Source organism: Saccoglossus kowalevskii, chromosome 3, assembly GCF_978046115.1.
Source record: "Saccoglossus kowalevskii chromosome 3, keSacKowa6.1, whole genome shotgun sequence".
In the NCBI taxonomy this organism is placed as follows: Eukaryota; Metazoa; Hemichordata; class Enteropneusta; family Harrimaniidae; genus Saccoglossus; species Saccoglossus kowalevskii.
The window spans coordinates 24,248,483-24,262,427 of NC_140643.1; the positions used below are offsets into that span (position 1 = coordinate 24,248,483).

General features: G+C 35.1%; 1 protein-coding gene and 1 long non-coding RNA gene across 2 annotated transcripts; one reads left to right on the forward strand and one right to left on the reverse strand.

The window, feature by feature from the left end:
• The first annotated feature begins 467 nt into the window (after positions 1–467).
• Positions 468–3,053, forward strand: LOC144349495 (uncharacterized). The gene is made up of 2 exons (XR_013419976.2): positions 468–669; positions 897–3,053. It is a non-coding gene; the product is annotated as an uncharacterized LOC144349495 (long non-coding RNA).
• A 4,568-nt stretch (positions 3,054–7,621) lies between these two features.
• Positions 7,622–13,101, reverse strand: LOC102802619 (monocarboxylate transporter 13-like). The gene is made up of 5 exons (XM_085497378.1): positions 13,068–13,101; positions 10,446–10,690; positions 10,045–10,195; positions 8,828–9,709; positions 7,622–7,785 (listed from the first exon to the last, which is right to left on the reverse strand). Exons 1-5 carry the CDS (start codon positions 13,099–13,101, stop codon positions 7,622–7,624), a joined length of 1,476 nt encoding a protein of 491 aa, XP_085353504.1.
• Positions 13,102–13,945: the final 844 nt, after the last annotated feature.

Below are 13,945 nucleotides of genomic sequence, written 5' to 3' on the forward strand. Positions count from 1 at the left end.
TAAGGAAGACTGAAAACATCATTTAACGAAGTTTTGTTAACTGATCTGCTTGAAGCTAGATCAAAGAAAGTGATGTCTCATAAAGGGAAAAATATTAAAAATCTAACTTATCCTACCTTTTTTTAAAAGTACTATGCAATTTTTTTCTTTGGCCATATTGGCGTTATCAAAGGGCTTTTCTAGCCAATAATAACATTATTATTGGATTTAAATATAATGCCAAGGGTAAATATTTATAACTTGCTATGTTTATGAAAAGTATAGTATGAAGTTTAAAATCAATTTATTTACAGGAAGGAATGGCCGAATTTGTTGACAGAATATCAGGTACTTATAATGATAATACCATATCCACAGCTGGTGTACTACAAATAAGAAAAAAAAATGCCTTGTTTGAAATTGATCTTAAGAGCTGATGAATGTCTTGTTGGATAATTATCTAAAGCAGTCTTTGACGGGGGGGGGGGGGGGGGGGGGGGTCTGATGTACATTTCATGTAGTTGCCAAGGTTTAATAATATACATATTGAGAACTTTGATGTATGACTTTGAAATGACCATCTATTGATTGTACTGTTCAAAACTGGGTATGTTCAGGTCCTAATGTCTACGTCTACTTGGAGTTGTGGATCATTAGTGAATATATAATGACCAATTAAATGTATACAAGGTAAGGGGTGTTCTCAAATTGGCAAAATTTTGAAAAAAATAAGGAAAGGTTATTTCATGTTCGATGATATACCCCTACAACCAAAGTGAAATATTTTTGATGGACTGAAAACGCAAAATTTTTTTTCAACTACAGAAAAAATGATGGTCGCCAGCTGGGCAAAATAGCCCCCTACAAATGGAATACCTTTTTTTTTTTCGCAAACTTTTGAGAACACCCCTAAGAAGGTAAGATAATTTGATCAGCATGAATGATTACTTTGTGCCAAAGTGGTTCATGAAGGTGCATAAAGACCTGAAAAATACTTTTCATGAGGTTTCCATGGAAACAAACAATGTAGTATAATGACGAATAAGAAAAAAAATAATGCTCACTATGGAAGTTGAAAATTATTTGCAAAAACTTAAAAGGATGATCAATAACAACATCTGTTGGCTGATTATTTTCATTTATTGTGACCTTTTAGGTCAATGTACTTGAATCATGTTCCAATGCGTACGAAAATTCTCTATGTGATTACTGTGCTGCAATTAATTCAGATTGACGATGAATAATGACATATATCCTGCTATGTGCTGATAATCATCTTCTCAGACATGATATATTCTAATTAACATGACAAATCTAATTACAATTTCTTCAGAGAGCAATAAAATCACAGTTTAATACCTAGTATTAGGCATGTTGTATTAAAAAGTGAGATTTCATTATATACGTAATTAATATCTATGTACTTGAATACAGTGCACAAGTCTGGTTTGGATTGTTAATAAAAACACAAAAAAGCCAAAGATAGTCCAATACATGTTTTGCTGCTTACCTATATAGTTGATTTACGCATTCCAAGGCTGTATGTGTAGTATGATTTATCTACCAAATATAATTCTTTGTGACAAAAATCTTCTGTCGAGTTGACTTTATCTTTATAAAAAATGGTTTAGCTACAATACAGTGTAATTATTAAAGACATCTTTGAAATATTACAAATTATACATAAAATATGCAAGATTTGATTATTAATGTTTGAACAAGGTTTTTAAATTGTAAATTTATTCTTGCCATAACTGTGTGGTTGTTGAATCTTATTAAAACCTGACTAGCAACATTTTTATACTCAAAATATTTGATATCCTGCAACAAATTGTGACATGAATTGCGCGCCCTTACTTTAATCTACTCTTGATTGCGTCTGTAATTCATTTTGAATAATTAAAGTTTTGCTGCTACTGGTAAACTATACTATTATAAACTGTAAAAATATAAAGACATTTATAAGTTTAATGATGATGTGTTTTTTGTGTGTTATTTTTAACTATGCAATACATCTGTGTAACTTGCTAAAATGTTATATATGCCACCGTAACCATGGTGACTATGCATGTAGCTACTTGAATCAAGTGTATTTGTTTACCTTTTTTTCAACTATACACATTCCATCAAAATAAATATTTTATTCTATTTATTTATATAATTGTAGATTTTCTGTCAGTTATACAAATATGTATATATATTTTTAAGCTGTATTAAATTAGTTATAGATGTGGATCACCATTGGGGTTGGGGATGAGGTAATATACAGTCACTTGCTGATGTATACTGCCTCATATTGAACAGTACATTCTTCTTCAGCTGAAAAAAAATGTCAACACATAATAATATTTTTAATAGATTTTTTTTCTAGTACAGACTAACTCCCAAAGTGGCCTCCATTGTTAGTATAAACAATTATACATTCTAGAAGATAATGTTCTCTAGTGTGGTTAGGTTACATCTATGTCTGTTATATATATATATATCTATATCTATGTATATCTATATCTATGTATATATATATATATATATATATATATATATATATATATATATATATATATATCTAGAGAGAGAGAGAGAGAGAGAGAAAGAGAGAGAGATTCTAAATTGACTCAATGGTATACTAGAAAAGAAACACAATCTCTTTACTATGAAGTACTGACTTGCAGACGCTCTTTTGTTAGTGGGGTCACTGACCTGTATATCCCTGGTGTTGGTTTTCAGCTACTCTTTAGTCAGCACAGGTGACAAGCTAACAAACAAATAATTTTATGCGAATTGTTTGTGCTTGTAGTTGAATTATGCATTTGTTTGAAATGGAAATTTTTGCATAATGTTGCTTGATTTGGGAATTTGAATGACACATTTTGTTGTAATGAAATTATAAATTGAAATGAAATTTTATATATACCTGAATACAGGTAGAAATTATAGAGTTATTTCTTTGTTTTCAAAAAAAGACTTGTACAGTTTTTGAATTGTATATCATGTTCTTGCAAAACATGATTTAGAAATGAAAAAAAAAACTTATGCACTGTTAATATGAATAAAAATTATATTTGTTTATCAAATATGTGACAGCTGTCTTATTTCTACCAATAAATGAATGGCTCTAATTACAGAATCACATCTTGTTCAGTACACCTTACAGTTCAGTCTGTATTTCAGAGTATAATCGTGATGGTTGTCAGGGCGACGCTACTCTGAATTGATATACACTTTTGGATTACAGAAAGTTTGCATTTGGACTGATAAAGTTGAAGATCTAGAAAATGAAAAATAAATACAAAAAAACAACATTTTATTCTCTTACATTTGTGGAGCTTTTCATCCGGCAGCCTTATGTTGTTTTCCTGGTCTACTCCTTTAAAATCCTATGCCATTATTAGCTCAAAACGATTGCCACAATCACCCCATCTTAGATGAATGTGTGTGTTGTATACCCCATGTGTTGATCATAATCCTGAAAAAGACAACCATCCAAAACACACAATTCTGTTTTAAATGTGAGTGACTGAATGAATACTACTACGTATACAGATGTCTTTTTAGTCTTCTTTACCGTACAAGTCATATTTCAGTATTATTATTCAAGAACTATTCTCATTGATTTTTTTTCAGATACAAGTAATGAAAGTAGACCAATTTCGAGACCGAATGTAGTCACATATAATCCCCATGCCAAAGTTGATGTCAAACTCCTAATATACATATTTTTATATTTAATCGTTATTTGATGAGAGTGATCTAATTAGCAAAATGCCTATGCTCTTTGCGACCCTCTAAAACTAATAAACAAAAGCAAAAGTGTTGAGGCAAAACAATAAATCATATCAAAAAATGCACAAGAGATTAAACAAACAAACAACTGTAAATTCAGTAATATTAAAAGGAGATTCTGAAGTCATAATCTTTAAAAAAAAAAAATGTTCATGACCAGTGACAACTATTCTGGCGCAAGCAGAACAGTCTTAGATATCGGTTTATACAAATGATTATTATCAAGAGAACACGTGTTACAGAAATACAGATCGGAACAACATTTAAAATGATTTTTCATATATGTTAATACCAGCCAATTCGTAATTTAGTGTAATAAATTGATTTGTGAAGGACATTTCTTTAGGAGGCTGAACAAGACAAGCCGCCCAAAATTAAACGCAGATTTCATCCGGTCTTCCTGCATTCTGTCCTCCCTTCTCTGGAGCTGTTATATGTTTTCTATGAGACATGTTCCACAGTACAGTTACCAAACATTATCGAGAGTAGTTTAAGGTAGAGATGCAATTTTAATTTGTGAATTTCAACCAAAAATAATTTATCTTCGGTAATATATAGGACGTATAAAATAGTTCTCTCATGGAAAGTGATAGAATATGTCTTATCCTATGAAGGATATCCAATTTGAAATTTTTGTTTATGCACTTAGTTACCATATATGACCTTTCCAAGATAAAGTATTATCGATGACAACTCTCAACACTTTCTCCCAGGATACATTAGATAATTGTTCAACGTTGTTTGCATCACGTGAAAATGCGTTTAACTTTTTACCCAACCTTGACGACAAAAAAAAAAAACCCGACTTATTCGATCTTTATTAAAAAATCATTTTTGGTCATATTATTATATATTTATGTACAGAAAAACAAAATACGATAATTTCACCGACCTGAACATGTGACATGGGTATATTTGGCTGCTGTATATCTACAGGTTTCAAGAATTGAAAGATCGCGAATTTCAATTTGCCAAGCATTGAAGCATAGATTGAAGTAGTCATGTCATCCGTATACATATCTAATGAACAGGTGATAGGAATTTAATTCAAATCATTCATAAATGGATGAATAACAGGAATAACAATGGATCGATTATGGACCCCGGGAAACACCATTATAATGCTTACACCACCCCGAATTTGACCTGTTGTGATCTGTTTTTCAAATATGACGGGAGCCACCTATTAAATGAAGTATGAGAGTATTGATAGCATCCAAGCTTTCGTAATAGAACCATATGATCAACAATTCAAGAACTTATGACGAACGAGCTTCCCCCTACTCCCCCATCCACATAAGACCATTACTGCAACGGCTGGCTCCGTGATCACATTGACGTCATAATGAGAAACGGTACACATCGAGACCGTCGTGCCAGAAACACAAAACCTTTTGATAAATATTTTCCTCCTTTGAAATCTTTTGTGATCTACTACACAGTTTGTCTTGCCAAGAAATAACTCTAGGATTAACAAAACCGATCCTACAGTCAGTGTGGTAACTCAAGGGTCCGCAAATATATTCTATTATGACTTGAGAGGAACCATTGTTGTTTTTGTTTAATTTCTTCCAATACAGCGGAATATAGCTAGCCCTAGTTTGCAATCACACACGGCTTGGCGATCGGTCATTTCTATAGCATATATGTAGTCCGTTCTCTTTGAAAATCAGGACACCCCAACCCCCACTTTTTACTTAGTAAATACGCGTATCTGTGTGAATTAAGCTTGGATTTTATGTCTCACCACACGATTTTCTAGTAAGCGTTGCTTCGGAAAGTCTTACAAACCCAATATTGGTCCACTAATGTACCATCAAATGAACTACTAGTAAAGCCCAAACCAAAATAATTCTTAAATATTAAGAGCAAACGAGTTATTACGAATTAAAACGCTGAAAAGATAAAAGTTAAAACATCGTCATTTCCTAAGCTGTGGTAGTTAGGGCCACACAAAAAAAAACACATTAAAACACATTTTGTGTTTTATCATTTATCTTGAAAAAGTTGTTGTATTTTCTCTTTGAAAATATGAATACTGAAATATTAATAATTTATTAAATTCTAAGGCAAATAAAAACCATATACAAACACGTAACGTATTGTGTAATAACAAACAACGGCATTGGATGAGATGTATTGAAGTAGACACAGAGTGACATGAAACAACAAGATTGAACTAAATGACAAGTTGAAGATGTCTCATTTAAATTACAGATATTTAAAAACTTGAATCTGAGTAAATGTAACTGTTGTAAAGTTGACATAAAAGCAGTATAATGTAGATTATTCTCAATATGGTGAACAAGTGTGTACAACTATTTTAACGGTTGTTAAGAGTTCATAGGTGCAAAGTAGGCGCTGTTTAGCGATTTGTATTACAACAACGCTCTTTATTGTTGAAATAATAATAATTTAATTTACTAACTTATATCTACAATTTTACAATTGAACTGATCATTAGCGCAATACAACATATTAAAACAAAGATAAAGACAAGTGTCAACACTCATGACAATAATAACAATGAAATATATATAATAGACATTATTACGTCAAATATGTTTGTTTCGAGCAGATACGTTTTAAGCAGAGTCTCAGAGCAGTATGTGATGTTATGTGGTGAATCTTTCCATGAACGGAGCAGCACAACAGAAGATGCATAATCTCGCCAAGTTACCAAATTTGCCCTTGGTACGATTTGTAGCTTACGCAATGATTGCAGACACGTTTATTCAAAGAAGGCCGATCTGAAAAAACTACAGATGATAACCAATACAGTTATTATGTATTAAACTGTAATTGGAAAATCAGTCAATGCAATGCAACTTTCCTTTCTATGCTTATCAAATAAAATATTACTTCCGGCCACAAGAGGGCGCTCGTTCATTCCAAATAAACACGCCTGTTATCAGACATTATCAATATTATTGGTAAGACATTCTAAATCCCTTATAAAATAAATTGCAATTCCGTGTAAGATAAAAAAAAAAGTGCATGTTCATTAGCCAGGACACATTATTATACTACACCGACGTTACTCGCATTAATGTCCCTAAGTCAATGTCGATATTGATGAAACAGTTTAATGAACACGTGGTTTGAGTCGTCCTCGTTTCAAAACGTTAATTAGCACAATATGTTCTGATAATATGAAAATTAGCAGACATTACAAGTTTATTTCAACTAATAGATTAGGACTCTATTATAATATATTTGGGATATCTAATATAATGGGACTGCAACGAGTTTTGATAATAATGCAAATTGGAACTCTTTCCTAAATTTCAGATTTCTGGCTTCTCCAACGTTTCCAGGCTGTATGGCTTATATGCACAATTTATGTGTGTAGTTTCTTGTTAGCAGAAACATTCATATATATACAATCACCTCACATACATAATACGAACGAATAATTATTGACAATCGACAAAGCTATCGGATTCACGAGCGAGCCACTGCAGGCGACAATCAGTGCAGATGACACTGGACTCCAGACATTCATTTGTAGGTGTCGTTTGCGTAACTCTGAAAAAATGATGTTCTTATGTATGTTCTCGTTGCTCGTAGAGCATATTTATATTTCTGCCAACTTAGCTGACAGTAACTTGGAGTTGTCCCCGGTGTGTGCTATTCTCGTTTGTGCGTGCCGGTACTTCTGTACGCAAAACACGCAGTATATTGTTCAAACCATTCTATTGTGGCGTCATTTGCGAATATTGATCAGATATATGCAAATGTAAAAGTACAGATTGTTTTGTGTTTGTTGCTTTTTAATCCAGCTACAACAAACTTCGACGTGTTACTGTCACCGTCTGCATTAGACGTGTCCCGGGTACGTATAGGCATCTGTAATGACTCACAGGTAAATAGCTGTGTGTGGTTCGTGATTGCGAATGCGTAGTGTTTGAACGGTGACAATTCCACCAGTAGGATGCCACAGTAGGATGCCACTGAATATGACAGTCACTCCTGCAGTGTAGAAGGAAACGTCGTAACTTCCGGTGAAACCACGAATATACCCTGAAAGAAGAGTTAAATAAGGTCAGACTAAGTTTTAACTATAAAATGTTATTACATTGCCATTTGGTAGAGAGAGGGCCACACAACCCTGTCACGTAGTCCCCAAAATAATAAGGCTTCTGTGGCAAAAACATCAGCACTTGCACTTGCAATTTGCACATAAAAAGTCGAAAGAGACAACAGTGACATTCAACGTCCGGAACTATCAACTGGCACAAAAACTGTTTTGAAAAAAAAAGCTCCACCTAGGTCAATACCGAAACTTGTAACAGGTGGTCTTCTCATTATGTTTTATTATATTATTACTTTACTTATCATGCAATGAAATTACGGGTAGAGGTGAATGAATTGTCACATGTTTAAAAACTTAAGTTTGTAAAGTACTTGTGTAAATATTATGGGCCAATGCCTTTCTGATATTAAAAAAAGACCAATATTATGACTAACTGTGCGAAAACCGAGCGCGGGCTGATTGACTCGAGAGGGCGCCGCTGCCTCGGTGATTACTGCATACAACGCCCCTTTTACAAATAAATGACATCATTTCAGCGATTTCTTTACAAAATAATTCTCAACGAAACATTACATAGAAATATACAGGTCCTATAATAGTGTCTATTGCAAAATAACCCTGTGGTTACTTTCAGCAGTTTGCCGGAGTCTAGTCAAAAACGTCACGGTGTCTCAACTTGAATAACATGTTTACATCAGTTTTTGATCATTTTTTCAGCTCGTACTGATAGATTCAGTTAATTTACAACAACCATGTTGGCTATCGGAAATCAGTTTTACTGAAAAAACGGGTTTATTAATTAATGCAAACGAGACGATTTGTTTCAGCCAATCGTGTCATTACCATACGCAACTAACCTAGGAAAATGTCAAGTTGGTTCGGATGCCGTGGGAACATTATATTTCAACAACATTCGTAATATTGCCGACTATTTAACTTTAATAATGGGACTCTTTGTCTTGTACGCCAACCTGGGGGTCGTTCACCAGACCTGCACAACGCCGATGAATAAATTTAAATTAAACTTACCCGAAAGTACCCCTCCCACCATCTGACCAATCCCACCAAATAAAAGCCACCAGCCGAAAACATTCGTCATAGCGCCGTCACCGACGACTGCCCTGATATAAACCGAAGTTTGTGACGATATCCCGCCTCTTACAAACCCAATAATCACCATAGTTACCGATATTGCGGCCAAATGCGCCATAAATGGAACCATGAACATGACCACTCCAAACAGACATAACATACACGAATAGCAGTGCACAATTTTCAAACGATTGCGGGTGATTATAAACCCCCACATCAGAGATCCTACAAATGTTCCGATGCCTTGAAGAGACAGCACGAAGGCAGTTTTACTTCCGTGGGAACCGAACGAGTCGATCATTGGAGCAAGGTGTATAAACGATACGGCCATGCCGATGTTTTGTATTGTCGACACAAGCATGCATATCACGAAAACGACATCGCTGAAAAGATTGATGTCAAATAGATATCCCATTGAACCAAAACAACGGCATACTAGTAGTTTTGATGTAGTTCTTGATTCGTGCGTGTTTTTATCCGCCCCGCTTCGCATGTAACGTGGATCATCTGTACTTTCCAATGCTTCCGAATGTTCGGTATCGGTCATCATCATCATAGCGTCCAATTCCGTGGCACTTGCCGGACTTCTGACAGGCCTGAGTAGAGATGCGCTGACAAAAATGATCGCCGACATGCCGGCGAGTATCAACAACGCACCCCGCCATCCACGTCTTTCAATACACAACTGCATGACAGGGGGAAGTGATAATATACCTAATCCAACCCCACTGTAAGCCAATCCACTGGTAAGGGCGTGACGTTTGTTGAAGTAACAGCCAATGAAGGATGTTGCCGGTGTGAATAACGCATATCCTGTTCCTGTAATTCACAGACATAATGCACGTATAAGTTAATATACTATAAATTTGCCGAGTTGTGCTGGGCAGGGACATGTGTACTTAGAGAAAAGTTGACCAATGTTGGACTACTGTAGCCTTACGGTGAAAAGCGGAAAGGTGTGCCTTAGTTTATATATACACTTTTATAAAAATTTGTCAATACCGATCATCAGCTTTCATTCAAATTCAAATAAATTATGTAATAATGATTGGCTCGAGAGCTCCACGTTGTATCCCGGTGACTAAATTAGAACTTCATCGTACGTGTCTGTGCTGGAAGTCTACTAGTCAACCTTTAAATACACTTTCACCAACTTACCGTTAAAAATCCAAGCAAGATAGCTAACTGCCAAATACTCGTAGCAAATGAAATGAGGCTGAGAGAAACAACGCAGATGGCAGCCCCAACCATTACTACTTTTCGATGACCAAATCTCTCGGCAAGAGCCGATGCAAACGGTCCTGTAAAACACTCAAAAATTATTCATACAAAATATACATGTATATCATATAATGTCATATCATTAAAGGGCGGTGGTCGTCGCACCACACATGCGTGACATATGGGTCTTATGTAAACAGAGAAATAAGATAATTTCTTTTGTGATTGGTAAGGTAAAGAAGGAGACACCGGAGGTAATGATTATTGCTAGTTACGTTCAGGTCAATACTCAAAAGAGTGCATTGGATTGTGGCATAAAATCAATGTTTATCAGCAACCAACTCATGCTGAGAGTTAGCGTATGAATCCATGACGTCACACCAGCACTTCCCTCAAAGTGTTCGATAAATGCTATGTAAAACAACCCCATCGATACTACCGTCCCTCTTCCAAAAAACAAGTTTATAAACACGGATAATACGATAAACCAACCCCAGCCGCCATCGGGGATATTTTTACCTTGCGAGGAGTCTGCCTGCCACTTTCTCGGGGGGTTGGCATTTTGTTGATTTGACAAGTCTGCAAAATAATTACAAACAAATCAGATGCATATATATTATTATTATGGTCTACACCCCCTGTTACGGTAAAGCGCCGGGAACTTTGATGTAAAAAGTACTGAAATAAAGCACAAGTCTAGATGTGATAGCGCCCTCAACACAGTTGGGTCACTTAGTAGAATATATGTCAAACCATGGAGCTCTTTTGAGCTACGCTGTCAAACGTGCCAGTCTTACCATGAAAGTAAAAACTATGATTTTTAAATCGATAATGTGGTAAATTCTGGTGGTCATAAGAAATCAAATGTTATTTAAGTAGAGAAAGTATACGCCTGGAAACCTAACGCTCAAACCATAATTGTGAAACAGACAAAGTGTCAATGTTAACAAGTCATAGAAAGTTTCATCGAGAGGTGAAGGCCACGTTCTTTCAAAGCAAAGTTATTTCTCTGATGGTCTGATGTATTAACGGCTGGACATTCGACATTGACAATGACCCGAGGCACCATCGCAATGAATGCATGAATATGATGGAAAACATACACAATGAGATTATAGTCGTTGCCGCAACAGCACGGGAGTATGAATTTGAATGTGGAATTGAACATAGATGTTGTTTACCTGTCCGTGTGAGACGGGATGAGGAGATTTAAGCATTTATATACTCCGGAACTAGGTGGGGCTAAAATCTCATAGTTTTCAGGAACTAAAATCAACTGTACACCCAGCCTGTATGTTCGCCAAATCTGTGATAGTGATAGGGGTGGACATCGGCTGGTATCTCGTGTATAAAAATAGACAAGGAACGAAGACAAAAATAGCTGAATGAATAGTAAAAACATGACTTTAATTACGAACTCATCAGTGTGTGCGGTTTTACCGGCACAGTTGGAGGAGTGGCTTATTTATAATTTTGTCAAGTAGCAACCATGCACCAGACTGTTTACGAACCAGAGCGCGAAGCGAACTGATTTGTAACCCCACTTTGGTTTGGACGACCAGTTAATTGTTTCCCCCCACTAATTGGGGATTCAATTATCTGGAATGAAGGTCGCGAATTATATTACGTATTTGAATGACACTTCGTGTGTGTGTACTTCTACAAGTAGGATTGACATAATGGACGTAGACACTCCCTAAAATATTCAAACTGAAGATTTGAACCACTGTAGTATCATGTTATTCTTATATCTCAAGTATGGTACTATGATAGGGATTTGTGAGGATGTACCTGCAAACACGGTTGCTATAATCATGCAAAGTATTCCCCCAAAAATGTTCAAATGGAAGACTTTTGCCAATGTACCTTTATTACCAGTATGAATATGAGTACGCTGCAGTATCATATCGTTCACAAGATATAGCAGTGTATGGGTGTTTGCGGAAAATAAATAGGCGATTTTCCGTTCAACTGCGAGATCTCGCGGGATGCATGAAAGACGCACGTTGAACGTCTGCCGCAAAAATCGAACGATTTTATTTTGAACTCGAATTTCTTTATTTCGTAGCTCACATCGACCGGCCGATCTTCGACAGAGGAATATTAATTTCGAATACCCTCATCAAATTGTCTATCATCAAATGTGTACAGCACATTATTGAGCATGGAAATGCCCCCAAAATATTTTCGCGTTTGTCGAATCCCACGCGATGTTTGACGCCACTACGACGCTATGACCTTTGTTTGTCCTGTTTTTACGTTCGATTTCACGCATAACGCATGCTTCTCGCAGTGAACGGAAAATGGTCTATTGTGTGAAGTATACGTCCATTAGATGTCATTAGTGGTAGATTCGTAACTATCTTAGCAGCAGTGAAAATAATTAAAATGTAATACCTACGCCGACCTTTGCAATACACATAAATACTGTAAACCAGGTTTGTAGCGAACATGCTCTGAGAAAATTAACATAATAGTTCGTGCTTGCAATGTACAAGTTTTAAGAAAATTAATATGTATACATCTGCAATGTACAAGTGAATATGAATACGCCGTGTTTGTAACTTACCCAATCAGTCGAAATAGACTGAAAGTACTAGTTCTGAGGAAATAAAAATAAATTACGCCATCACTGTACTTATTATTAGAAAATACCTATGAATAAACTGTGCATGTAACGTACTATCTATGAGAACAGTAATGTAAATGTACTGCGCTTCACGGCAACAGACAAATCAATTATTAAAACGTGCTTGTTAAAAAAAATTATTATAAATATATTCATTTATTAATTTACTAATAAATCTACGTTGCAAGCATGGCGTATTTATCCATATTTCCTAATAACTGGTAAATGCAAACGCGGCATATTAATACTTGTTTACTGATATCTTGCACGCTACAGGCATGGTGTGTTTATTTATTTATTTATTTATTTATTTATTTACTTACTTACTTACTAATGCATCTACGTTGCTAGCACGACGCATCTTTGCTTTATTCACTCCTAAACTGTTCGTTACAAGCATATAGCGTGTGATATTTCTCTTAACTCGTATGCTGTGACGGCGTATAGGTATTTACATCTATTTGCTAATAAAACTACGTACGGTACATAGTATGTATGACGCAATAACTTCTATGTTGCAAACGCGTTAAATCACAGCGTATTTACATTTATTTATTGCGCACTAGTTAGCATGACATATTTATTCACAATGAATTCTCATTGTAAATACCGCATATTTATGTATAATTTTTTGACTAAACATACGTTATAGGCATATCGTATTTTTATTAGCTCCGCTGTCGACAAAGTCGACACAGCAGAGTTGTTCATATTACTGACTTCTTATTTAAAAACCGCAAGTCTGATTGCTTTGATACTATACATATAGGTACCTCAGGTAGACCTCTCTCAGAATTGTTCATTTCGTGATGATATCTTCAATTCTCTAATTTTGGTGAATATTTTTGTCATTTTTGGTAAAAAGTGATATTTTCGAATTTTTGTTGAAAACAGCAAGTCCCATTGCTTGATAGTATGCATATTGTTCATTTTCTAATGATATCTTCTGTTCTTTAATTGAAATGTGCATTAATAACAGCGGAGCTATCTCAGCCGAGAGGCTGCTTGTTTCATTTACTCATAATTTATAAGGTATAATTACATCATTTACATTTATTTACAATCTATGTTACATATTTGTTTTATTCATAATTTAGTCATGACTCTAACATTTACTGTAAGCTATACTAGTATCAGTAGATAACCACGAGATAAAACAATCGTGACACTTTACACAAAGGAATCTTGTATAGACCACACTTTAC